A 25998-nucleotide genomic window follows, 5' to 3' on the forward strand; every position below is an offset into this window, starting at 1 on the left:
CACTCTACCAAACGCTCACTCGCTCACGCCTCCAATCACTCAGAGAGAGAGAGAGAGAGAGAGAGAGAGAGAGAGAGAGAGAGAGAGAGAGAGAGAGAGAGAGAGAGAGAGAGAGAGAGAGAGAGAGAGAGAGAGAGAGAGAGAGAGAGAGAGAGAGAGAGAGAGAGAGAGAGAGAGAGAATTGTTTAGCGTGGCTTCAAATTTTAATGTAACCTGTTTATCTTCTTGACTCAATATTCTGCTTGTGATTTTCTCCCTTTTCCTGCTTGGTGCAGAGGATCCAGTGGCGTCCTCTCCAGATGTGGGGGATTTGTCCCCTGAGGGGCCGCTGCCACCACTGATCCTCCTGCAACAACTGCTGTCCGCTGCAACCCAGCCCTCTCCAATCAAGGCCATTTTCGACAGGCAGGAGCTGGAGGTAAGTCAGTTTACACCTATTTAAAAAAAAAAACAAAAAAAAAAAACAACAAACAACTGATGATAAGTGATTGATTGGTGTTGAATGCATTAGAGCTGGTTGAGTCCAAGTGCTACCTGAAGTGTGTGTGTGTGTGTAGGCGGCAGCTTTGGCGGTGTGTCAGTACCTGGCAGTGGAGTCCACCCACCCTTCCTCGCCGCTGTTTGAGGAGAGCAGCTCCAGCGAGGCCACCACCCCCGTGACCGTGCAGCAGGTCCGACCGCCCAAACAGAAGAAGCAGAAGACCTCCCCCGTTCCACCGCTGCCCATTGTGCTCCAGCTGATGGAGATGGGATTTCAGAGGAAGAACGTAGAGTTTGCCCTCAAGTCGCTCTCTGGAACCGCTGGCAGCACCTCGGGAGTCCCCGGTATGGTATCACACGATAGAAATTTATAAACAGCATAAAGTTGAATGGCTGTTTGCTAAAAAGTGCCGGCAAAATATAAAATGTGGGACTAATGGGGGTTTAAAAAAAAAAATAATAATAATAATAATCTCAGGGATTACCACTTTAACTAATAGGCAATTGGGTTCCAGCCCGGTGCAAGGTTCCCCACATAACCGTTTTAGATCAATTCCCACTGTACTTAAAGAAGCTTATAGCAACGATTATTTCCATGGGAGCAGAAGTTTTTGGACAGACTGGTACATTCACTTATTGCGTTGGCTTGCAGGCATTAGTCATGAGTGACAAAGACAAAGTTGTGTTTGTCTCAAGATTATAGTATACGACATAGTATACTACACATGCACATGACCTGAAAACTTTTGTTTTCTGGTCAGCTGGGCTGCATGTTTAACAGGTTTGGCTGTGGGGAAATAAATCAATCAATAAATTCAGGGTGTGTGGTGTTGCTGATCTTTATAGTTTATATGTTTGTAGTTGATGCATGTACATGTCTGTTTCAAAAAACTGAAACAGTAAAGTTGGAATATATAATCAGTCAGTTAATCACAGTACTTAGAAAGAGTTATCTTTGCCTAATTTCTTAGGTTTATTTATCTATATATTTGCATTCTGTTGCATTTGTGCCACAGTAATTCCACTAACATTACCTTTTCAGGGAAAGTAATTGAGATTTAAATTTGTAGGCGTGGAGGCGCTGGTGGGCTGGCTGCTGGACCACCCTGACATCCATGTCACTGAGCTGTCGGACGCAGACACTGTGTCGGACGAATACTCTGACGAGGAGGCGCTGGAGGAGCTGGAGGAGCCGGAGCCTGCCTTCCCAGTCGTAAGTGTGACAACGATGAATAAGTTGTCGAGCAACACCACTTGTCACATCCTCATTCTCAGGTGATTAACGTCTCGTCTCTCGTCCCTCTCATCAGCCCTCGGGAGCGGTGGTGACCGAGAGCCAGACGTTCAAGAAGAGAACGGATTTCCAAAGCAACGATGACTATGCCGTGTATGTAAGGGAGAACATTCAGGTAAGAGGAGCCTTCCCTCGGGAGCGACCGTCTCACTTCTTAGAGATGTTGTGGCCTCGACCTGACAGATAACCCGGGCTTGCGTGCAGGTGGGCATGATGGTGAAGTGCTGTAGAACGTACGAGGAAGTGGTCGAGGGAGACGTCGGTAAGGTGATCAAGCTGGACAGAGATGGGCTTCATGACCTGAACGTGCAGTGCGACTGGCAGCAGAAAGGAGGAACGTATTGGGTGCGCTACATCCACACGGAGCTTCTTGGTGAGCGCCGTTTCCAATTCAAATGATGGTCAACAAAGTGAGGGGGGGGAAAAAAACAAAACATGTTGATCTGTTACTCGTGGCTAATACTCTGTTGGAACCTGTTTGATCACCTGTATTCATTATTCTTTTTAGGATTTCCACCACAAATCTCTCCATCCCATATCAAAATCGGTGACAAAGTGAGGGTGAAGCCCACAGTCACAACGCCAAAGTACAAGTGGGGATCTGTCACTCACCGTAGTGTTGGAGTGGTGAAAGGTAAACCATAAAATATCTGGTGTGTGTAGGTGTCCTGTGCTGGGTGTCTGCTCCGGTATCTAAAGGTAACTGTGCGGTTTAGCTTTCAGCGCCAACGGAAAGGATGTGATAGTGGACTTCCCCCAGCAGTCCCACTGGACTGGGCTGTTGTCCGAGATGGAGTTGGTTCCCAGCGTCCATCCTGGAGTGAGGTGAGTTTTTACCAGCTAGTTCCTTGTCTAAAGCACTAGTTCTAAACATGGGCTCTGTCAAGAGGTTCCGGGGGGTCCCCTGCAAAGTGATTAATAGTTAAAATTTTGCCATTATTTCATTTACAAGATTTTAACACTGTTAGAGAATGTACAATAATGACTGTTTTAATCCTAGTTCTGCTGTTATCTCTGTAACGATAGTATAGACAGGTATCATTTATAACCATAAAAATCCTCTCCGATTTGGGTCCCAGAGACTAAATCTTATCAAATGGGGCCCATGGCCTAATGCCTATCAAATTAAAGGTCCTTGATATGAAAATTCTGCAAATCACTGTCATGTCAGCTCTCATCGCTGTGTTGTCATCAGGTGCGATGGTTGCCAGATGTTCCCCATCAACGGCCCGAGGTTCAAGTGCAGAAACTGCGATGACTTTGACTTCTGTGAAAACTGCTTCAAGACACGCAAACACAACATCAGACATTCCTTCGGTAGAATCAATGAGCCAGGTAGGTTATCAAATTAAAGGCGTGCGTGCGTGTGTGGTGTGTATGTGTTAAAAAGCTTTGGTTCCTCTCCCCGCTCTCAGGCCAGTCTCCGGCTTTCTGCGGGCGCTCAGGAAAGCAGCTGAAGAAGCCTCACAGCAGCCAGCGCGGGATGCTGATTGATGAGTGGTCCCGGGCCGTCAAGAGCCTCAACGTCTCCTCCTCCGTCAACCAGGCCTCGCGCCTCATCGACTGCAGCGATCAGTGCTGGCAGTCGTCTGGCTCCCAGGGAAAGGTGGGGGACAGAAGCGTGGGGACGGAAGCATGGCGTCGGCCAAAAGAGAATAATGCGCAAGCCGCAAATCTGCCCTGTCAAAGTGCGTTGCCTCACCTAACGGGGATCTGCCTTTTGTCCCGTCTCCCCGCAGCACTGGATTCGTCTGGAGCTCTTTCCAGATGTTCTGGTCCACAGGCTCAAGATGGTGGTTGACCCAGCAGACAGCAGCTACATGCCCTCACTGGTCGTGGTATCAGGTACCCACTCAGCCGTGCCATTTTCACTTAACTCGACATTAGTGTTTTTCTGGTCACCACATTATCATTGGCTCTTGGATACATCTAGAGGTATAATTTATTCACAATATATTGCATTATTTACAATACATTACAATATAGTCACTGTTTATTCTGCACAGCAGTCCCTTTGGTAGGAAATGTTCCGTGCCATTATTATTTATTTTTTTGAAAGGTTGGTTTTAAAATATGACATATGAGTTTCCACATTCTCACAGAACAATTCTTATTTGATATTTAGGCGGTAGCTCTCTCAACAACTTGATCGAATTGAAGACAATCAACATCAACCCGACGGACACGACAGTGCCCTTGCTTACTGACTGCACCGAGGTCGGTTGGCTGAGGACTTAGTCAAACATTTAACTCAAACTTCTTCCAGATTAAAAAAAAACATGAATACATTTTAGGCGTTCAGAGTTGAAAGTTTCCACAATCACTTGGTCGACGTATTTCCCCTAGTACCACAGATACATCGAGGTTGCCATCAAGCAGTGCCGCAGCTCTGGCATTGACTGCAAGCTCCATGGACTGAGCATCGTAGGGCGCATCAGGGCGGAGGATGAAGACTTGGCCACAGTCCCCTTCCTCGCATCTGACAATGAGGAAGAGGATGATGACAAAACTGCCACTGGGAGGTACAGTGGGTCCATGAAAAAATGCATTGCAAGTTTTCGATGTGCGGAAAGTCCATAAAATTTTGATGGGATGGATGCAAGATTAATATCACCAACTGGTGTTTGTACCAGTTGTTTAAATTGATTAAAGAGGCAGATCAGAAAAAGTATAAATTATTGGGTTTTTAATTGAAATAATCTCACAGATTACCACTTTAACTTTACTTTTATCCGCTTATTTTACATAATTGTATGAAGTTCTTGAATAAACACAATGGGGGCGTCAAAATGGAGGTGTATAGTACACCCATTTTCGTTCATCATGCATCTGTTCTCTCCGCAGTCTCGCTCGAAAGAAATCCTCAGGGTTAGAGTCTGCAGCCACAATCAGGACCAAAGTGTTTGTATGGGGACTGAATGACAAGGACCAGCTGGGCGGACTTAAGGGTTCTAAGGTATTACTTTTTTCATGACAAGTTAATTATAGTATCATTAATTCGTCAGTTCCACTGGAGGTTGAAATAAAAAAAACAAAAAACTAAAATTTCCCTGTAGATCAAGGTCCCGTCGTTCTCTGAAACTCTTTCTGCGCTGAATGTGGTTCAAGTGGCTGGTGGTTCAAAGAGCCTTTTTGCAGGTGAGTCAGCCATTGTGCTTAGAATACCCTTAAAAAATATTTCATTTTCTGGTGTAATTGTAGAAAATTGTATGTACATGTTATGTGTTGCTTTTCCAGTGACCGTGGAAGGGAAGGTGTATGCATGTGGAGAGGCCACAAACGGCAGGTTGGGCCTGAGTCTCTCCAGCGGGACAGTCCCCATTCCCCGGCAAATCACTGCTCTCAGCAACTACGTGGTTAAGAAGGTGGCCGTGCACTCTGGGGGACGCCACGCCATGGCCCTGACGGTTGACGGGAAAGTGTTCTCCTGGGGCGAGGGAGACGACGGCAAACTGGGGCACTTTAGCAGAATGTACGTTTTTCCCTTAAACTGGAGCATTTCTGCATAGTCCCGTTTGAGTTCTATTATTTCAAGCTGAAAAGGTCCTTAATGCTGTTTGAATGAATCTTTCTGGGCACTGAGAGGTATTTCTTTTTTATCTTTCATCCATTTACAACATGGCACTCGCACATTAGCATTTTAGATTTTTTTGAATTTCGTTTTCTGTCAAATTCAAACCATGCCTGAACTTTCTTATGGCCATATCGACCAAAACGTCATTTCTTGAATCGCGTATCTGTTTTTTTGTTGTTTTTTTTCTCGTGAACTGATCTTCCCAAGTCCAGTGGCGATAAAGGTCGATGTCTCTTCCAGGAACTGTGACAAGCCTCGGTTGATCGAGGCTCTGAAGACCAAGCGCATCCGTGATATTGCCTGTGGCAGCTCCCACAGCGCTGCCATCACCTCCAGCGGGGAGCTGTACAGCTGGGGTTTGGGAGAATACGGCCGACTGGGACACGGAGACAACACCACCCAGCTCAGGCCTAAACTGGTAAGTCTTGTGATTTAAGCTATACTGTGAGCTCCACACTACAAACATGTACAGGATTCATCTGTGTACTGTGTGACTCCAACTCCTTACTGATGTCTCTGCTTTTTGCAAATCCAGGTGAAAGTGCTCTTGGGACACCGTGTTATCCAGGTGGCTTGTGGTAGTAGAGATGCACAAACTCTGGCCCTCACTGATGAAGGTAAGGCCTTCAACGCCCTTAATGATGACGCTGTTTGTAGAAGTTGGATGGAAAGATTCCCATTTGTCAATGTTTTTTTTTGTTTGTTTGTTTTTTTAGGCTTGGTGTTCTCCTGGGGTGACGGTGACTTTGGCAAACTGGGTCGCGGTGGCAGCGAGGGCTGCAACATCCCACAAAACATTGAGAGGCTCAACGGACAGGGCGTGTGCCAGATTGAGTGTGGAGCGCAGTTCTCGTTGGCGCTCACCAAGTCTGGAGTGGTGTGGACCTGGTAAACATGGCTGCCTTTTAATCAATAACATCATCATTACTAGTAAGATATCTCATGACAACTTGATGGATAAATGTTGTATTTGAAACCAGGGGGAAGGGAGACTACTTCCGATTGGGTCACGGAACGGACGTCCACGTGCGTAAGCCGCAGATGGTGGAAGGTCTGAGGGGCAAGAAGATTGTGCATGTGGCCGTGGGCGCGCTGCACTGTCTGGCTGTCACAGAAACGGGACAGGTTTGTACCGACCTTGTGTAGAAGAATATTAAAAACCTGAAGCACATCCTCAATGCCTTCCTGTGTGCTCTCTATGGCTCTATGTCCTCCACTGATAGATGGCTCAGACAGGACAAATTCAGCATCATCCAGCAAATAACGTGATGATCTGAGCCAGGCACTGTCACTAGACTATAAGAAGAAAACTGCCTTCGGCCGAGGTTTTATATTTTTTTATTGTTTCGGTGGATTTGCCTTTTAGCCGTTTAATTACTTTTCAAGGCAAGGTGATGTCAATTTTGAAAGTTTAGGGAAGTGGGGAATTTTTTTTATTTTATTTTGTTTAAGCTTTGATTGAGATTACAAAATTCTTGGAACGTAAGTACTTATTGTTTATTTTGTTAAAGGAATCAGGACTCCCCCCGCCAGTTGTAAAATGTCCGGTGTTACCGGTAACTCCGGTGTTGTCATGAGTTTATTAACCAGTGGGAAAAATTCCTCATATTCTATGAATAGTAATGTGGTTGTGATAAGTCTTACCATTCACTTTCAACATGCATCATACTGTACAATCTAGTGTTGCGCAATATCTTAAATACAGCAGAAACTGTGAAAAAGAGTTTACAAAGCATGAATGAAGAGACATTGCTGACCCAGCCCTTCCTCCATCAGGTGTATGCTTGGGGCGACAACGATCATGGGCAGCAGGGGAATGGGACCACCACGGTGAACAGGAAGCCCACCCTGGTGCAGGGTCTGGAGGGCCAGAAGATCACCCGCGTGGCTTGTGGCTCCTCCCACAGCGTGGCCTGGACCACCGTGGATGTGACGACGCCATCGGTCCACGAGCCGGTCCTTTTCCAGACGGCCAGAGACTCCCTGGGGGCCTCATACCTGGGTAACCGCTCACTTCAAATACCGCTCGATCAACACAGACCAAACCTGACGGTGGCTTTCATGATATAAACAGTCTGACGGTGTGCTGTGGGTGGTGCTGTGCTCTCTCCAGGTGTCCAGTCCGACAGCGACTCCTCCGCAGTGAGCAACAAGATGAGCGGGCAGAGCAGCGTGAAACTGAACCGCCCTTCGCTTGCCAAGATCCTCCTGTCCCTGGACGGGAACCTTGCCAAGCAGCAGGCGCTGTCTCATGTGCTCTCGGCCCTGCAGATCATTTATGCCAGGTAAGTCAACGGTTAACTTGATTAATTTAACAATTGCTATATCTGAAGTAGGGGTAGTTATTGAACATAAGTGTCATTTAAAGCTGATAATTGCATTTTTTTAAGTTAAGTCAAAAGACCTGACCAGCGTCAAATGGAGTTTTAGTTGGATTACTAACGCCCATATTTTATATTATTTGACCAATTTACTGATGGTAGCTATTTTTCTAAGTATATTTTCTCCATGTACCTGTTTTTGAAAAATTGAACTCCAAAAAAAAAAAAAGTTTTAATGAAATTAAAAACATAAAAAAAAAAACTCATGGTCATGCTGACAAAGATGTTATGACATGTTTATAAAAGGTACTTCCAGGAATTCCATTTGAAAATGTGGAAGCGCCATTGCTTTAACATGAAATTAATCACACATGAATCACTTCATGAAAATGTAAATTAAGACACTATTAATAATAACAAATGTGATCATCAGGAAAAATGTTGGGTTGGAGTAATTTAATGTATTGTAAAATATGTGTGAGCTAGAAACTCAATTTGACGCTGTTCAGAAAACATATCTAAGTGTTGACCAAGAGAAGACTGTGATATAAGCTAAGATATAAGGGGATTGTGTTTTCTCTTCCCAGGGATGCTGTGGTTGGCGCTTTGATGCCGGCCTGTATGATTTTGCCCGTAGAGTGTCCCGCCAGTTCCCCCGTACCCCCGTCCGACTCCTCTTCCTCGTCAGGTCTGAGCGATGACGAAGGTCCCCCTCTTCCTCCTGAAGCCGAGGAGCAGGTCAGCCCCAGCCCCTGGCAGGACCGGAAGGGGGAGGTGAAGAAAACTGCCACACTTGATAGTCACTGTGGCATTTGTGAAGAAGCCTGTAACTTTATAGAATATCCCTATGATAAAATTGTACGAGTGTTTTTATCTATTTATCCATTTTTGTAACAGGCTCCCTCCTCAGAGGACGCCATCACCCCGTCGTCAGCTGTGACGCCATCAGCCTCTGGCGCCTCATCACGTCCTTTCATCCCCGTCACCGATGACCCCGGAGCCGCCAGCATCATCGCAGAGACCATGACCAAGACCAAAGAGGTCAGTTCCTGATCAATACTCCCAATCACAGTGACAACTTGCATACACAGTACCAATACAGACAACCTTGGCTTTGATAGTGATTTCTGAACGATAGTTTTTGTTACCAAATGTCTTTTTTTGGGTACCTTTTGATATAAAAACTTTAAAATATAAATTTTTAAATTAAGTATCTAAATATGGCATTTCGATACCGTATAGATGCAATTTGTTAGATACCATTACATTTTGATGAAAAGCCTTATTCATGTCCTAATTCAACGGTCAATAATAGTCATCTTATTCCTTTCTTTCTTCTCCGTATGGCTTCTTTTTCAATAGGACTCTGAGAATCAGAGTAAGGTGGTGGGCCCAGAGCCTCAGTATCTGGACGAGTTCACCAGCCTCCTTGTGCCTGATGATACGCGGGTGATGGTGGACCTTCTCAAACTGGCCGTGTCCCTGCGCTCTGGGGAGAAAGGCAAGGAGGTGCTCTCCGCGGTGCTGTCCGGCATGGGCACAGCCTATCCCCAGGTGAGTTGTTGGGCTCCTCTTTTGTCTCAAGTGCGCCAAACAAAATAAGCAAACATCTATTGAAGCATTACATTTTAGTTAATGGTCTGGTGCCTTCGGTGACGTGCAGGTTGCGGACATGCTCCTGGAGTTGTGTGTGACTGAGTTGGAGGATGTGGCCACGGACTCCCAGAGCGGCCGTCTGTCTTCCCAACCAGTTGTGGTGGAAAGTAGCCATCCGTACACGGACGATACCTCCACCAGCGGCACTGTGAAGATCCCAGGTAAACAGAAAATTATCCCAATGCTTGTGAGAGCAATACTACATTCTTCACAGCACCTAAATTTTGGGAGATTTAGCTGAGGCATTTATGCTGTGTGACTTGTGTATGTGCAGGTATTATCACGGCTGTTGATGGACACATTGACTTTAGGGATTGACCCTACAACCATTTAGACTTCTACCAGGTTGGCATGCAACCTGTTGTTCGACAGCAATAATTCCCAACCTGGGGTGCCCGACCCCCGTGGGGGTCTGTTGAGATTGCAAGGTGGTCTCGAGGCTTTGGCGGATTCCTAATAAATCCATGAGTGTTACTTCAAAGATAAATTGTAACAAAATGTATTGACTATATCTATGTCCTAAAAACCACGCTTGCTCTAAAAAAAAAAAAAATAGGCCTTTTTTGTTAACTACCCTCATTTGATTTTTAGGTGCAGAGGGTCTGAGGGTGGAGTTTGATCGCCAATGTTCCACCGAGAGACGCCATGACCCACTAACGATCATGGACGGAGCCAACAGGATTGTGTCTGTTCGTTCAGGTGAACAAAGATATCGGCTTTTGCACTTCCCATGTCACTTGGGAGAGCTTGAGTGTAACCGACAAAACAGAAATTTGTCAAGTAAACTCCCCCGTGTGCTCACCAGGTCGGGAGTGGTCAGATTGGTCCAGTGAGTTGAGGATCCCCGGCGATGAGCTCAAATGGAAGTTCACCAGTGATGGCTCGGTCAACGGCTGGGGCTGGCGTTTCACCGTGTATCCCATCATGCCCGCTGCTGGTGAGACCTCCCAACATACAGTTAATAATCTGTTGTCAATGCTAGCTCATTGTAATGAAAACTTAATTCTACCAATATGATAAGTATTCATATATATTTGTCCACAGCATAAAAATATCAATAGTAAAAGTCACATTTTCTTTAAAAGTAAAACCCCTATTTATTGGATTTTTTTCCCTTTAAATGGTTAAGCACAGACCTCTAACACACATGATGTACTCCCATTGCTTAGTCCTTGTGATATTGAGGCTTTCTTCCTTCATGCAGGTCCTAAGGATTTGCTGTCTGATCGCTGCATCCTCTCCTGCCCATCCATGGACCTGGTCACATGCCTGCTGGATTTCAGGCTCAACTTTGCCTCCAATCGTAGCATCGTGCCCCGTCTTGCTGCCTCACTGGCAGCTTGTGCCCAGCTTAGCGCTCTGGGTACGAGGTTCACCATCCAACATATATTCTGCGTAACGGTTTCCCCATAGAACATGTAAATGAAAAATCAATTTGGTGTCTCAAGCAATTTCAGGCTTGGACAAAGTGCAGAATTTTGAAATGGGAAAATTTTAATGAACCCTGACACTAATTGAACTTTCAATTTTTGCACCAGCTGCTGGTCACAGAATGTGGGCTCTCCAGAGGCTGCGTAAGCTGCTGACCACAGAGTACGGCCAGTCCATCAACATAAATAGGCTGCTGGGGGACAACGACGGCGAGGCGCGCTCTATGGTACGTTTAAATGGGAAACGTCACTCCATTCGGAGGCAATCCTTTGACGGCAACAACACAATTCATTTTATAATTGAGAATGTTTTGCGTTTAATTTCAGAGTTTCACCGGCAGTGCCCTGGCCGCCCTAGTGAAGGGTCTACCTGAGGCACTCCAGAGGCAGTATGAGTACGAGGACCCCATCGTCAGGGGAGGGAAGCAGCTGCTCCACAGCCCTTTTTTCAAAGTAGGCTCATGATTTTATGTAAAGTTTTCTTTTGGGTCTGTTGTGATGAATTGTCAAATATTCTATATTTATGAATGCCAGTTTGATCATTTTCAATCTCACTAACGGTGCCATTGTATCCAGGTGTTGGTGGCTCTGGCCTGTGACCTGGAACTGGACACTTTGCCCTGCTGCGCCGAGACCCACAAGTGGGCGTGGTTCCGCAGGTACTGCACTGCCTCCAGAGTGGCGGTGGCTCTGGACAAAAGAACTCCTCTGCCAAGACCATTCCTTGATGAGGTAGGTGCGCCAGGCTTCGCTGTCTAGGCCAGACCCTCAGTGTACTGAAGCACACTTCAGTCCAAAAATGCTGCTAATCTTTCACTCCCCTCCACTTCCCACTTTAACCCTTTGTAGGTCAGCAAAAAGATCCGCGAGCTGATGGCGGATCACGAGAGCATGAACGGGCTTCACGAGAGCCATGATCTATTCAAGCGCGAGCAGGACGAGCAGCTGGTGCAGTGGATGAACCGGCGACCGGACGACTGGACCCTCTCGGCCGGGGGCAGTGGAACCATCTATGGCTGGGGTCACAACCACAGGGGCCAGCTGGGGGGCATCGAGGGTGCAAAGGTCAAAGTGCCAACACCCACTGAAGCTCTGGCGACCCTGCGCCCAGTCCAACTCATTGGAGGAGAGCAGACACTGTTCGCAGTCACTGCTGATGGAAAGGTCTGTCCACCTATTTATAGCTCCACCAAACAAGGTCCGGTCTACTGCTGTAGATGTATTGACCATCACACAATTTGTTTAAGATATTGCTTAGTGGCAATAAGGGCTGGGTATTGTTTAAAAAATTACGATACCAGTACCCTTAAAGTGATACCGATACCAATGGAGTACTTAATTCGATACCCTTTTTTTCTCCTACAATACCCATCATGTGAATGGAAGCATTCGGTTGCCTAAAATGCCACCACTCCTCCCCATCCAAATAATTTTTACACTAATACCTTTTGAAAGTGTTTATTAAGTAACTGTATGATTACAGCGAGGTAAACCTCTTTCACTGTTCATATAGATACCTGACTCTTGTTTTAAGATGGATTTCAAAAATGAACTCATCTTTTAACAGAATGTTGTAGCTGCTGCTGCGGTACTTAGCCAAACACACGTCACATTAAATTGAAAAATCGGTGCGGTGATTGGCTGGGAGCAAAACCATACAAATATTCATTTTTTTCTAAATCTGGGTACAAAAACGATTGAATCTGTTATCGTTTAACTGGAGCAGTTTGGATACTACTTGGTATTGAATTACTTCGGTCAATACCATAAAGGTATTGAGTACCAATACACAGCCCCAGTGGCAATCCATAAGATCGTCTGTGTTGGGTGGATTAACTGCAAGTCCCAGAATTGGACATTCCCAATGTGTTTTTCCAACGTCCAAATTTACCCTCATCATCACTTTCTTTTCTTGAAAGTATATCTTCTTCTGATAAAATGATTGTTATTTTATATACTGTATCTATACACTACCGGTCAAAATTCTTAAAACGTCTAAATTTTTACAGTTTTATTGAAGTTTACGCAGTTTAATGTTTAAAATTAAAGCATAGAACAAATAAAAATTGGAGATAAAAAAAACATAAATCATAGAATTGTTTTGTTTAACAAAATTTAATCAAAGTTTTTGCAGATATAACAGCTTAACAGACTCGTGGTGTTCTTTCTACAATGGAAATCAAATATTGTTTGCAAAGTTCTTCCCAACACTGTTGGAAGTTCCCACAAATGTGTTGCACTTGTAGGTTGCTTTGCTTTCACCCTTCTGTCGAGTTCATCCCAAACCAACTCCATGGGGTTTAAGTCTGGAGACTGTTCTGGCCATTCCATGATTTGAAACCTACCATCTTGTTCTTTTCTTCTAATGTAGTTGTGCTATAGCCTGCAGGTATATTTTGGGTCATTATCTTGCTGTAGGATGAACCCCTGACCAACTTTGCGTAGACAAGAGGGTATTGCATGGCGCTGCAAAATGCTGCAGTACCCCTTTTGGTTCAGGGTGCCGGTCAGTCTGTGCAAGGATCCAGCAAAAGAGCTCCATACGTCACACTTTCTCCTCCATGTTTGACAGTTGTCACACACTGAGGAAAACATCCTTTCGCCTACTCGACGGTATACAAAAACCCTGTGTGATGAATCAAAATATTTCAAATTTTTCATTTATTCGTCCATAAGACTTTCTTTCAGTCTTCAGTACATGTACTCCTCACTTAACGACAAGTTCTGTTCCTACAGCCAGGTTGTTAAGCGAATTGGTCGATAAGCGAAGACCCGTTTTATTTCACGGTAAGGGGGCGGGGTTGATTGCAAACGTTAATGTTGTGAATACTGACAACTTGTGGGAACGAGACTGAGACTGAGAACGGTGATGTGCGATGAGATGCTTGACAGTGACACGCAGCGCGCATGCTTACTGTTCTGCCTGGCCAAACAACTGGCCCGGGACCAAAAGGGGCAGTGCAGAGTGTTCACCTACAAGCCTCAGAAAGAGGGGATTGAGCAAGCCAAGCCTGTCAGCGAGCCAGGGTTAGTGTAGACATGAGCCTGCCAAGCTCTGTCGCCATGAACGTAAAAAGTCCTGCAGTGATGAGTCACTGAGGCTCAGTGCTGAGGTGTCCTCGCCTGACGTCTGTGGCGTCTGGGACAAGGCAAGCATGAGGTGATACAGGGAGTTCCCCCTGCGGCCCATGTGGGCAGCTATGTCATATGACCTGGTGATAAGGTCATCAGTGATGTGGCACTGAGCCCAAGGGCAACGGGAGGGCTCAATGCATCGTCAGGGGAGACAATCAGCGAGGCTATGGTGGGCTCTACCACCAGCATGTGATCCAGCCCATAGGCGCTGGCATCCTGCATGTCTGCCAAGGCCCTGCTACCACTGGAATGGCGGAAAAGGGACCTGGGGTCCGCCCAACACCTTTGTAGCTCCCCATTGTAGTCCTGAGACGGGGGAACACTACAAATGGCCGTCTGAAGGGAATGCCGGAAGAAGGCACTGCTAGGGGCGGGTACGACCGGAGCTTCCTCCAGCCCTAGGCTTGCCAATGACATCTTCACTATAGGCTGACTTCAGGCCCTCCTGATTACTCTAGGAATCCGGCACTGAGCCACGATCAGAGCCTGGGTTCGATGCAATGGTGGGGATTTAATTCAGCGTCCTCCACCTCATTGAACAGGTTACCGGAGGCAGGAATGGACATTACGCCTCCTCCTGGAACCCCTCAGACTGTGGTGGTATAACGGGACCCACCGGCCCAGCTGGGGGCATGCCCCGGTTAGAGAGAAAGGAGGAGTGATTTTATCTGAGCCATCTCCACTGTCAGGGTGTCTACCTTCACCACTAGCGGGTCCTTCCTGGCCCTCTTCCTGGGTGGGCAGAGGAGCCATGCACCTGGAGCACCAAGACAAATTCCTTGTTCATGTGAACTTAACTTGGCAATAAAGACTATTCTGATTCTGAATAAGTATGATTGTTCATACCTTCTTCTTTTGCTACCGTTTAACTTTCTTACGTGATCCGGTGTGTCCATCTGATACTATCAGAGCTAACGCAGTGGACAGCAATGTGCTCGTGAATAAACAGTGGGGGCACCCCAAACTGACACTCCTAGCTGTTTGTTAACTGGTTGACACACTCAGGCGAAGCCACCCGATACTATCAGAGCTAACGCAAATAAAAAAGGCGGATATTGGCGTAGGCAAAACAATAACGCTGGCAGAGCCGTTAAAAACAAATTTACCTTGCTGGTGTATGCTCCTGGAGTGGAACCGCTCGTGTGAGCAAACTATACACAAATTACAAAAGACTTGAGCTGTCTAACTAGCACTGTGCTGGCTGCCAGTTTACCTACCTGGTGTGTAGCCTCCTCAGCTACGCTTGCTTCAACTGTACACAAAGACAAGGGATACCAAAGCCGGTTCCCTGTGGTGTTGCTTGTTTCCATGCTTGCAGTCAAACTGCGGGGCTCAGCCTCTGGGAGAGGAAGAATTAGTGACGAGACCCCACACAATGCGAGTGTATGTTTTGACCTGAGTTTCTTCCTGGTGTGCGAGAAGATCTGAAGGAACAGAGCCCCGGGTCCCAGGTGATTATATAGAAGTAGAACCTGGGCACCAGGGGTCACATGGGACTTTGTTGATATAAAATTCTCGACTGCACATGCGCAAGGTGGATAAATCCAGTGTGAAACACTGCCTCTGATGGTCAGTAAGAATGAAATAGAACTTGTCTTCTGATTCTGTTGTAGCTTTGGGTCTGCCAGACCTCTTCCTGTCAGTTACCTCCAGTTTAGGAAGGAAAGGAAAGCGTAGGAAACTGTACTCACTGACCTACACCTTTAAGGGTTATAATGGTCTGCTTGTCTCCCTTTGTTTTTTGCCTTTTTCTCACCATTATGATAGCAATATACTACGTCTTGCAGTGTAATATTGTCCAAATAATGCCTCAAAGGGTGTAATGAAACAGTCTGTTTCAACACTGCTTTTATACAGACAGGGTTTAGTACTCGGCAAAAGTTGCGACACCTGTAGGAATTGTTTGCATCAACTTTCAAGGCTAAATTTACTTCCATTGCTGCAGAACAGCTGTAAGTTGTTAACCCAGTACTTGTTCATTGAAAAAATGCCTTTTTTTTTTTATCCGAACTCAGAAATGTACATTAATTTTTCCTAACCAAACTATAACCATTTTTAGTAAAAATGGCCTCTGGCAGTTTACCGCTTACTGTACCTTTGTTCGACTGGACTTCAACTGCTTAAATTTCACTAACTGGGACTGGAAAAATGGGGGTGTTCTAAAACTTTAGACCGGTAGCCTTTCACTTCTTGGACGTGCCCTATCCATGCCTTCTTAGAGGGAAAGGCGGACCGCAACAATAGAAACAACAAACAATTGCAAAAAAAGAAACAACATAATGAGCAGCGCATGGTTGTTATTCCTTGTAAAGTGCTATCTAAATTAATACGCGATAACAATCGTATGTAATTTTTTTAACAACATAATCTTACAGATTATACAAAAGTTGTAGAAACAAAAGAACCTCTACAATGAGCTATCCTAAATCATTGTCTTTCTCCTCCAGCTGTATGCGACAGGATATGGGGCTGGGGGCAGGCTGGGTATCGGTGGTACCGAGTCCGTGTCCACACCCACTCTGCTGGAATCGGTCCAACACGTCTTCATCAGGAAAGTGGCCGTGAACTCTGGGGGGAAGCACTGCCTGGCTCTGTCTTCCGAAGGAGAGGTCTACTCCTGGGGGGAGGCAGAGGATGGCAAACTTGGCCACGGAAACAGGAGGTGAACGTCATCTTGAATAGTTGTTTCTTGGTCTGTCCTTCTTTCTTTAAATGAATATATTGTCAATCCAGAACTTGAGCTGTATGACTCACAATATGCTCTCTCCTTCAGTCCATGTGACCGTCCTCGAGTGATCGAGTCGCTCAGAGGAGTGGAGGTGGTGGATATTGCGGCTGGGGGGGCCCACAGTGCCTGCATCACAGCCAGCGGGGAGCTCTACACCTGGGGCAAAGGTCGCTATGGCAGACTGGGCCACGGAGACAGCGAGGACCAGCTCAAACCGAAACTGGTGATTAGCCACTCAAATCTTGTCACACAAATTTATGAAATAAAACAATTACTACACCTAAAACATTGTGTGTGTGTGTGTGTGTGTGTGTGTGTGTGTGTGTGTGTGTGTGTGTGTGTGTGTGTGTGTGTGTGTGTGTGTGTGTGTGTGTGTGTGTGTGTGTGTGTGTGTGTGTGTGTGTATATATATATATATATATATATATTATTTGTATTTATTTTAATGATATTTGTCTCTTTTTAAAAATATATATATTTCAGGTTAACCAAATAACATTATTACTTTAGGCTGGAATTTATCCATAGTTCAGGCTGTTTGCTCTGCCTTACCCTGACAAGCGGGCGCAGGGGATTCTGGGAAGGTGAACTTGATGTGCCTGTCTGTGTGTTTTTATTTTTATCCAGGTGGATGCGCTGCAGGGTCACCGGGTCATCGACGTGGCCTGTGGCAGCGGGGACGCTCAGACCCTGTGTTTAACTGACGATGACATGGTCTGGTCCTGGGGAGATGGCGACTATGGCAAACTGGGCCGGGGAGGGAGTGACGGCTGCAAAGTGCCAATGAAGGTACGTATAATTAAAACAGCCACAAGCAGTAAGCCAACGGGAACAATGTTTCAAATTGTGAATTCCATTTTCTGATGATCTTTCCCAATATTTTCTCTTTAAGGATTGTTACACCAAATACTGAAAACATTATTTAACCGTACCTGAGGGCAAAACACTACCAGTGTCTCCAATCAGGTGCTGAATAATGTAACACTAGCAAAAACCTCTTTCTTGCAAGTCAGTAAGGGCTTGATTGTAACTCGTAAAAATCAAGCACTTCAAGCCTTCAATCCCAGTCAAGTCTTACAGCCTAAAGTATGTGTCGATTTGGGACAAAGTACCATATCTTCTGCATCAGCCTACACAGCGACATCAAATGTGTCATTTGGTCGTTGCTCGGTATCACTCAGGCAATCTGTTATACGCTATGCCTTATCAAAATAAAAATTAGATTTCTTGACCTCTTGTTTGTGCAGATCGACTCCCTCACAGGCCTGGGTGTGGTCAAGGTGGAGTGTGGTTCCCAATTCTCCGTGGCTCTGACCAAGTCCGGAGCAGTCTACACCTGGTACGTACAATGTGGAGCCTCAGCCATGGCTTGGTGTTTGTAATCCGTGTTGCAGGGAACATGGTGTGTGTGTGTGTGTGTGTGTGTGTGTGTGTGTGTGTGTGTGTGTGTGTGTGTGTGTGTGTGTGTGTGTGTGTGTGTGTGTGTGTGTGTGTGTGTGTGTGTGTGTGTGTGTTCAAGAGATTATTTGTCATATACATACGGTCATACATATATGCAATGAAATGTCATGACACCCGATGATTACGCACAATTAGCTCTAAAAATACTAAAATGTGCGCAATCAACAGGAGGCACTCGTGCAGGCGACCGCAAGGGGTGGCGCCACAATCGCAATTCTGGGTCTTAAAATTATATAATAGAATTAATTGTCTGTGTTGTATTAAATGTGTGTGTGTGTGTGTGTGTGTGTGTGTGTGTGTGTGTGTGTGTGTGTGTGTGTGTGTGTTGTGTGTTGTGTGTGTTCCTAGGGGTAAAGGGGACTATCATCGACTCGGTCACGGCTCTGACGACCACGTTCGCCGACCCAGGCAGGTCCAGGGACTTCAGGGGAAAAAGGTCATTGCCATAGCAACTGGGTCGCTCCACTGCGTATGCTGCACTGAGGATGGTAAGTGCACTGCTCTGCGCCTCCTGACTGATCTAATTTGTCAATGCCCTCTGTTTTTCAACATCCGCATGCTGTTTGGCACCCTACACTCCTGTGCTTTGTCGAGCAGCGAGGCTAAAATGTGAAGCTAAGTTGTGCCGCATAGAAAGCTCTGCACTGTCGTTTGGCTCAGGAGAAGTTTACACGTGGGGAGACAACGACGAGGGCCAACTCGGTGATGGGACCACCAACGCCATCCAGAGACCCCGGTTGGTTGCTGCACTACAGGGCAAGAAGATCAACAGGGTGGCCTGCGGTTCTGCCCACACACTGGCCTGGTCTACGAGCAAGCCCACCAACGCTGGAAAACTGCCGTCACAGGTAGTGAATAGGGGAGGGGGGGGAGGCCTTAGTAGTAACATTGTCATTCAAACCTCAAAAAGATCAATTTTCCAACACATACCACAAGCTCCGCTGTTCCTTCAGTGGCTGCTAAGATCTCTGCCTTTCAAAGAAAGCATTCCAGGAGACAAAGCAGACATATAGAGACATAAATGAAGGCAGAAATGGTAACAGATTTTCAAAACTTCCCTTTGTTCACCTATACGGTAGTTCCCAGGCTTTCCCAAAGACTGGAAAATCGTAACAATGTTGACACAACTTTTAATATTTAATCGATTACTTTCGTGTATCAGTGTGGATGAGGGGGGTTTCACTAGATGCACATAGGTTCCACTAGATGGCAGTAACACTAAGTTACCTTTTTCCCCCACAATGTAAGTGCCCGAAGAGTCTGTAACACGCTGCCAATCACAGGATCCGTCGCTGCGTTCTATTTCAGGTTCCCATGGAGTACAACCACCTGCAGGAGATCCCCATCATGTCCCTGCGGAACCGTCTGCTGCTGCTGCACCACATCTCCGAACTCTTCTGCCCCTGCATCCCCATGTTTGACCTGGAGGGGCGGCTGGGCCAGACGGGCCACGGGCCCCCCGTGGGCTTCGACACGCTCAGAGGCATCCTCATCTCCCAGGGCAAGGTACAGAGACACACACACACACACACACACACACACACATGTTTTCACACTTTTGATAGTTGTGCAGCACAGAAAGATTAAAAAAACATTAAATGGCGTAAGGGAACATCTGGACGGAACTGATTTGATTATTTTGTCTGTGAACAGGAAGCTGCTTTCCGGAAGGTGGTTCAAGCCACGATGGTCAGAGACAGACAGCATGGGCCGGTGGTGGAGCTTAACAGGATCCAGGTACAGTATCCTTAAACAATCTCCTTTATTTTTATTTTTTTTACAATCACATGTCTCCATATTTCTGCTTCACCCCACCCAATTCCTCCCTCTACCCCATTCCCTTTTCCAGCCTTTTTCCAGGCATCACATGCAATCTCTTTCATAAGGGGGATTTTATTTTTTGTGAGTGTGATCCACTCACCCGCCTGTCTGGTGCAGAGTCTGAACCGCAGACTTTACATCACACAGAGCCTTGGTTCGGGCCACTGCACCTCTGCACGCCCCCTGTAGCTCCAGCTTCAGCCTTGGGGCTGAGTGCCATTATATCCAGGACTTTTTGCACATCCCTGTTTTCTCTACCTCTCTACCAGGAAGACATAGAGTGGAGAGTAGACATTCGAAACAGTGAAAATGTGATCTCCTCCTGTAGGTGAAGCGCTCTCGTAGCAAAGGGGGGCTGGCAGGTCCCGATGGGACCAAGTCTGTGTTTGGTCAGATGTGTGCCAAGATGAGTTCCTTCAGCCCTGACAGTCTGCTGCTTCCCCACCGGGTCTGGAAGGTCAAGTTTGTGGGTAGGTGTCGACCACTAAAGATACTTTCCAAGCACCTGTCTTACTAAAAAGGCGGCAGAGCTAATGGGGTGGAAAACCCAAACACAAAAAAAATACATCTTTGGGTCTCTGGTGATGGACGGTTTCTGCACTCATGTTCTCATAGCTCCACCTTTTTATTTGCAGGGGAGTCTGTGGATGACTGTGGCGGAGGCTACAGCGAGTCCATCGCTGAAATGTGTGAGGAGCTGCAGAACGGGCTGACCCCGCTCCTCATCGTCACCCCTAACGGCCGTGACGAGTCCGGCGCCAACAGGGACTGTTTCCTTCTCAACCCCGCCGCCAAGTCCACGCTGCACATGAACATGTTCCGCTTCCTAGGTACGGAGCTTCTCCGGGGGGCCTGCTCCGCCCTCCACCTCTCGGTCTCGGTATTAGTCCCGAAATAAAAAAATCATATGCGTGTCTTTCACGTTTTAGCCACAAAGTTACATTTGTATTATTTCTAATCACATCTGTGTTTGATCAGTTCGACCTTCTGAAGCCAAAATAACACGCTATGCCTCCAACCTGTAGGCGTGCTCCTGGGAATCGCCATCCGCACTGGCAGCCCCCTCAGTCTGAACCTGGCAGAGCCGGTATGGAAGCAGCTCGCCGGAATGAACCTCACCATTGCTGACCTCAGTGAGGTACGTGTGCTCCACTATGGGACCCGAAAAGAGTACTATTTTGAGGTCATGAAAATGTACACTTGCCTCTTCCATTTGAAAGAGCTAAGTTAATCTTTTTGCTTCACGTTATACAAGATCATTAACCCTCTTGAGCTGTTAGGAAAACCAGTGTGCCGCGGCAAAGGCATTCCTGCTCACATAACAATTTAAACCCCCTTAGCTGTCAATGCGCTTGGGGTCACAGGTAACTCACTTCTTATTGCTAATTCTAACACTTTGTGGCGCATGTACATATCTGAGAAACATTCTTGAAAGAACTGGTGCTCGTACGTGTTGGACGCGTGAGGCCACTCCTGCCGCCACGCTGTAATCATGAGCTTCTAAAATATCTTTGAAAAAGACACTGACGTGGGAATAGGAGCCGCCATTGACAAAGCCGCTCTTGTTTTGTGGTATTTGCCTTGAGATATGAGAAAGGTTGTACGGCCAGTTATTCCAGCACAAGACTCGAGCAAGAGCGCATCGCATATACCAACTTGCACACGCAAATGTCAAATTATTATTATTAATAATTATAATAATTATTAAAAATAACAAAACAATTTAGTATAATGAAACAAGCCTGTTATCATACTAGTCTTTGCTTAGTCCATGAAACAAACAAATTATAATTGTGACCTGATGCCAACTTGCATTTAACTGGTTGTAGTTCAACTTAAGCAGTAGGTACAATCCTCAGTTTAACGTAGGCCATTGCCTTGTCTGGGTCGTTCCTTGTCATCTCCCTTGTATGTTATACGGATTTCGATGGGAAGAGTAACTCGTATCGTACATCTTGTTGGCCGCCGAGTGTTTTTCTGACTTCCATGAAGGCGGCTTGAGCCTTGGCAACACATTCCGTATAGTCCGGGAAGAAGGCAATGTGTTCTACCGTTGTGATGAACCTGGCTCCTGGCAGATGGCCAAACCTCCACGCAGTCCTGGTGATGGGTTTAGCCATTATAGCGCCCGGTTTCCCACGTTGGGATGTGTTGGGCCCTGGTCTGGATTGTCCAGTGTATTTAATATTTTCGTGGATATGACGCCATAAAGGCGATGGCATGAATACAAGCTGGCAAATATGTTCGTTGATATATTTGAGGACTATTTCAGAAGGAATATAAAACAAGATGCGCTATTAAAACGTTTTCGAAAGTCAAGTTTAGCGGGAGCTCCATTGCCCGACGTCCTACTCAATTAAGTTAGACATGCGCAGTGTGCCCGTCCAAATGCTGTCCCTCGGGTTTTCAGGTCGATAAGGATTTCATCCCCGGCCTGATGTACATCCGCGACAACGAGGCCACGGCGGAGGAGTTCGAGGCCATGACGCTGCCCTTCACGGTGCCCAACGCCAGCGGACAGGACATCCAGCTCAGCTCCAAGTACTCCCACATCACCCTGGAGAACCGTGCAGAATATGTTCGCCTGGCAATTAACTACAGGTGAGAGCTGCAACCGTTTTATTTATTTGTATCTTTCTAATCTGCCATGTGGGGACATGCGTGAACCCGTTGCCTGGCCGTGTGATGTTGTGTCCTCCACAGACTCCATGAGTTTGATGAGCAGGTGTCGGCCGTGCGAGAGGGAATGGCGCGCGTTGTGCCTGTCCCTCTGCTCTCCCTCTTCACGGGCTATGAACTGGAAACCATGGTAAACGGGCGTTATTTTTTACTTTCGGTCTGGTTTTTTGCGATGCATGTAATCGTGTCGTGTCCCCACCCTCTGGGCCGCACGCTGGGCCTCTCACCCGCTGCGGATTGTCCCCCCCCTCGCTCAGGTGTGCGGCAGCCCGGACATCCCTCTCCACCTGCTCAAGTCGGTAGCCACCTACAAAGGAGTGGAGCCCACGGCACCGCTCATCCAGTGGTTCTGGGAGGTGATGGAGTCCTTCTCCAACACGGAGAGGTCCCTCTTCCTCAGGTTCGTCTGGGGCCGCACGCGCCTTCCCCGGACCATAGCCGATTTCCGTGGCCGAGACTTTGTTGTGCAGGTGAAGTTTTTAAATATTAATATATAATTTCTTTTTTAAATACACTCTGTTCTGTGAGGATTGGACGACATTCAACGCTGTTCTTGGCTGTCTTCAGGTGCTAGACAAGTACAACCCTCCGGACCACTTCCTCCCCGAGTCCTACACGTGTTTCTTCCTGCTGAAGCTGCCGAGGTACTCCTGCAAGCAGGTGCTGGAGGAGAAGCTGAAGTACGCCATTCACTTCTGCAAGTCCATCGACACGGACGACTACGCCCGCATCGCCCTCTCCGGGGAGCCGGCGGCCGACGACAGCAGCGAGGACTCGGACAACGAGGACGCCGACTCCTTCGCCTCTGACTCCACGCAGGACTATCTGACGGGGCACTGAGCCTTCTGCTATCCAGACTCGCCAAAAAAAAAATCCCTGGAGGGATCCCTGTGAAAGAGGCGCCACTTGAAGACTGTGCTAATCTCACCTGTTAATACACACATCCCTACATGCATTCTACTAAGAGTAACAAACCTGTGGAAAAAAAGCGGAAGAAAAAAATGTTTCCATTAGCACTGAAAGCGTCACAGGCACGGCGGGTCTGCTCGAATCTAGTTTCTTTTGTTTTGAAAGGTGGGAAGATGAGCTGCACATGTGATTGTTGTGTTTCAAGAAAATTATGTATATTAGGTGAAAAAAATAAAACAGGGCTCCAACCAAGCACTGTGGTAGAATTGTTTTGTGAATTCCCAGTCCATAGTTTGTAAATAGAAATCAATGTGTAACAAATTAGTACTATTATTTTTTGTTTGTTTTTGTTGGTCATAGCGCTGTTTCTTTGTAAGAACCCTTTTTAACTTAAAAGTCAGTGTTTCTCACTCTGCTCACGTCAATCAGAACCCCTTCCAAGGGTCATTTCAAGATTCCTCGACCCCGCCCCTGCCTCCACCATGTGTGCAATGTCTCCACAGAGAATGTATATAATATGACTGTGCCATGTACTCACGAAAGGTCTCATTCCTGCATATTAAATGTTAATACTTTTCTGTTAATACATTTAAATGTAATTATTTAAATTTAATAAAGCAGTCTCTCTTGATCCTTGTGGTGTTCTTCTCAACCTGAGCCGATGTGGCCATTTTAGTTTTGTATTGGCATCTGGTTTTCCATTCAAATCACATCTTGATGGATTCAGACTGGTTTATCCTTTACGAAGCGTCTACTGCCACAATTCATTGTTATGAACAGAGTGATTGTTGTAAATGGGACGCCCAAATTATTTTTGTGATTCGAAATTGTTTTCACAAATCAGCTTTATACCTCCAGCGAAGTCATTTTGAAATGAGCCCCGGAATCCTGTTTTCGGTGGTACAGCGTTTCCGTAAATCTTTGTGCCGCCATCAGTAATTGTAGCCTGGATTAAGGTTACTGTTTTAATGTGATGGGGGCTGCTTCGCCCCACTTTAAAAATCCACGCTGCTGTATTTTCGGAAATAGGTCAAGGCTTTATTCGAGTCGGAGCCCATCTCTTCCCTTTCACCCTGGCTGTAATGCGTCAAATAAAATCAGATTCTCTTGATGACCAGGCCTTCCAAGGTTCTTGGCCGGCGTGTAATACAATTGTCATAACATGGTGGTGAAGTTATGACCTACGTGACACATAACTCAAACTATCGCCATTCCTCCTCCCTCTGTCTTAGGGCTTTCCAGGAATCTCCCACAGTTTCCTCACCAGTCTGCTGCCTGGGCCCCCGTAACTCCCTGGTGTCACGAGTGAGCTGTGGGCCCCTCACGTGCAGGGTGAGGAAAATGTAATGTATGTAAGCACGTGTGGCTCCTGAGATCCCTCTCACTCACCTGACCTCCATCTCTCTCTCCTTCCCTCTTTTTCTCTCACCGTGCACACTTCTGAGTAAAGTTCTGAGGAATGCATTAATGTTGGACATGAGAAGAAGAAAAAACTGTTTTGTGACAGCTTAATTTGGCTTAAAAATCACTGGCATTCTTTGTGGACTTAGCTCTTTTTTCAGTCATAATCACAAAATACATTACACTGGTGGGAGTCAGGTGATTGTCGGTACAGTCTAGGCTCTAGGCTGGGGGCGGGGGTGAATGCCGCGTATTGAACACACTCATTCATCTCCAGTCCACACTACGCTGTGATCTGTGGACCGTTACATGAAGTGGACAAGCACCACCCACGACCATCCAGAGAATGGGCACAGAATGGGCACAGAGTAGACTTGCGGCAGTCCTCTCTTGAAAATAACTATTTGAACATGTTATAAAGAGGTTATTACATATTATAATTACTAATACTGGCACTGGTTGAAAAATAATTGAGTTATATTTGAGTGAGTGTGGAATTCCAGTCAATGTGCTGCATTGTTTGCATTGTTTGTACCCCCCAACCCCCCACACACACCCACACACACACACACACACACACACACACACACACACACACACACACACACACACAGACACACACACACACACACACACACACAGACACACACCCCTCCAGCTCTGCAGTTCCAGGAATCACTGTTCATACGGTTCACTGCTACTCCTGAGCTCTTTTTATGTGTTTAACATGTAGAGCACTGGGGCCGAAGATCTCCCATTAAGCTCCGGTTTTAACATTTTGTGAGATCCAGGAACGGCTAAACACCCTGGTGCTTGCAACTGGTAAAAATTTGTTTCCCTCCCCCAGAACAATCAAATGAAACAATTAACTTGATTGAAAATGCAGGTTTTTCCTAAAAAGAGGCGTGAAGATATTAGTTATAAATGTAACGTCCGTTTTGCAACAAAGTCAGGATGCGGAGAATGGATTTCTTTTATATTTCTTTTTTTCAAGCAGAAGAGCATCATGCTGGTTCATCTGCCTCCCTCATGCAGTCACATGCTGCTGCAGACCAGGAGGATCCTACCGACGCTCATCCCTGGGCAGCATCCTTCATCACTCGTGATCC

At 46.4% G+C, this 25998-nt stretch overlaps 1 protein-coding gene across 1 annotated transcript in view; it reads left to right on the plus strand.

The window, feature by feature from the left end:
• Nucleotides 1–24119, plus strand: part of herc2 (HECT and RLD domain containing E3 ubiquitin protein ligase 2) — a 59814-nt gene extending 35695 nt beyond the window's left edge. The window contains exons 45-91 of the mRNA XM_080007709.1: nucleotides 276–418; nucleotides 558–825; nucleotides 1551–1693; nucleotides 1791–1889; nucleotides 1979–2147; nucleotides 2283–2408; nucleotides 2491–2599; nucleotides 2970–3109; nucleotides 3190–3380; nucleotides 3514–3619; nucleotides 3900–3991; nucleotides 4121–4296; nucleotides 4619–4730; nucleotides 4831–4912; nucleotides 5012–5246; nucleotides 5589–5766; nucleotides 5884–5965; nucleotides 6065–6236; nucleotides 6329–6473; nucleotides 7125–7350; nucleotides 7462–7633; nucleotides 8257–8443; nucleotides 8567–8710; nucleotides 9032–9223; nucleotides 9333–9486; nucleotides 9917–10024; nucleotides 10131–10262; nucleotides 10530–10688; nucleotides 10864–10982; nucleotides 11083–11208; nucleotides 11332–11487; nucleotides 11605–11919; nucleotides 16338–16552; nucleotides 16664–16841; nucleotides 17246–17407; nucleotides 17866–17957; nucleotides 18428–18567; nucleotides 18740–18927; nucleotides 19388–19585; nucleotides 19733–19816; nucleotides 20229–20370; nucleotides 20536–20730; nucleotides 20926–21038; nucleotides 22311–22501; nucleotides 22604–22709; nucleotides 22837–23049; nucleotides 23147–24119. Of these exons, the coding sequence (XP_079863835.1) occupies nucleotides 276–418; nucleotides 558–825; nucleotides 1551–1693; nucleotides 1791–1889; nucleotides 1979–2147; nucleotides 2283–2408; nucleotides 2491–2599; nucleotides 2970–3109; nucleotides 3190–3380; nucleotides 3514–3619; nucleotides 3900–3991; nucleotides 4121–4296; nucleotides 4619–4730; nucleotides 4831–4912; nucleotides 5012–5246; nucleotides 5589–5766; nucleotides 5884–5965; nucleotides 6065–6236; nucleotides 6329–6473; nucleotides 7125–7350; nucleotides 7462–7633; nucleotides 8257–8443; nucleotides 8567–8710; nucleotides 9032–9223; nucleotides 9333–9486; nucleotides 9917–10024; nucleotides 10131–10262; nucleotides 10530–10688; nucleotides 10864–10982; nucleotides 11083–11208; nucleotides 11332–11487; nucleotides 11605–11919; nucleotides 16338–16552; nucleotides 16664–16841; nucleotides 17246–17407; nucleotides 17866–17957; nucleotides 18428–18567; nucleotides 18740–18927; nucleotides 19388–19585; nucleotides 19733–19816; nucleotides 20229–20370; nucleotides 20536–20730; nucleotides 20926–21038; nucleotides 22311–22501; nucleotides 22604–22709; nucleotides 22837–23049; nucleotides 23147–23419 (7448 nt within the window). The 3' untranslated portion in view covers nucleotides 23420–24119. The remainder of the gene's footprint in view (nucleotides 1–275; nucleotides 419–557; nucleotides 826–1550; nucleotides 1694–1790; nucleotides 1890–1978; nucleotides 2148–2282; nucleotides 2409–2490; nucleotides 2600–2969; nucleotides 3110–3189; nucleotides 3381–3513; nucleotides 3620–3899; nucleotides 3992–4120; nucleotides 4297–4618; nucleotides 4731–4830; nucleotides 4913–5011; nucleotides 5247–5588; nucleotides 5767–5883; nucleotides 5966–6064; nucleotides 6237–6328; nucleotides 6474–7124; nucleotides 7351–7461; nucleotides 7634–8256; nucleotides 8444–8566; nucleotides 8711–9031; nucleotides 9224–9332; nucleotides 9487–9916; nucleotides 10025–10130; nucleotides 10263–10529; nucleotides 10689–10863; nucleotides 10983–11082; nucleotides 11209–11331; nucleotides 11488–11604; nucleotides 11920–16337; nucleotides 16553–16663; nucleotides 16842–17245; nucleotides 17408–17865; nucleotides 17958–18427; nucleotides 18568–18739; nucleotides 18928–19387; nucleotides 19586–19732; nucleotides 19817–20228; nucleotides 20371–20535; nucleotides 20731–20925; nucleotides 21039–22310; nucleotides 22502–22603; nucleotides 22710–22836; nucleotides 23050–23146) is intronic.
• Nucleotides 24120–25998: the final 1879 nt, after the last annotated feature.

This window comes from Zeus faber (assembly GCF_960531495.2).
Source record: "Zeus faber genome assembly, chromosome: 1".
In the NCBI taxonomy this organism is placed as follows: Eukaryota; Metazoa; Chordata; class Actinopteri; order Zeiformes; family Zeidae; genus Zeus; species Zeus faber.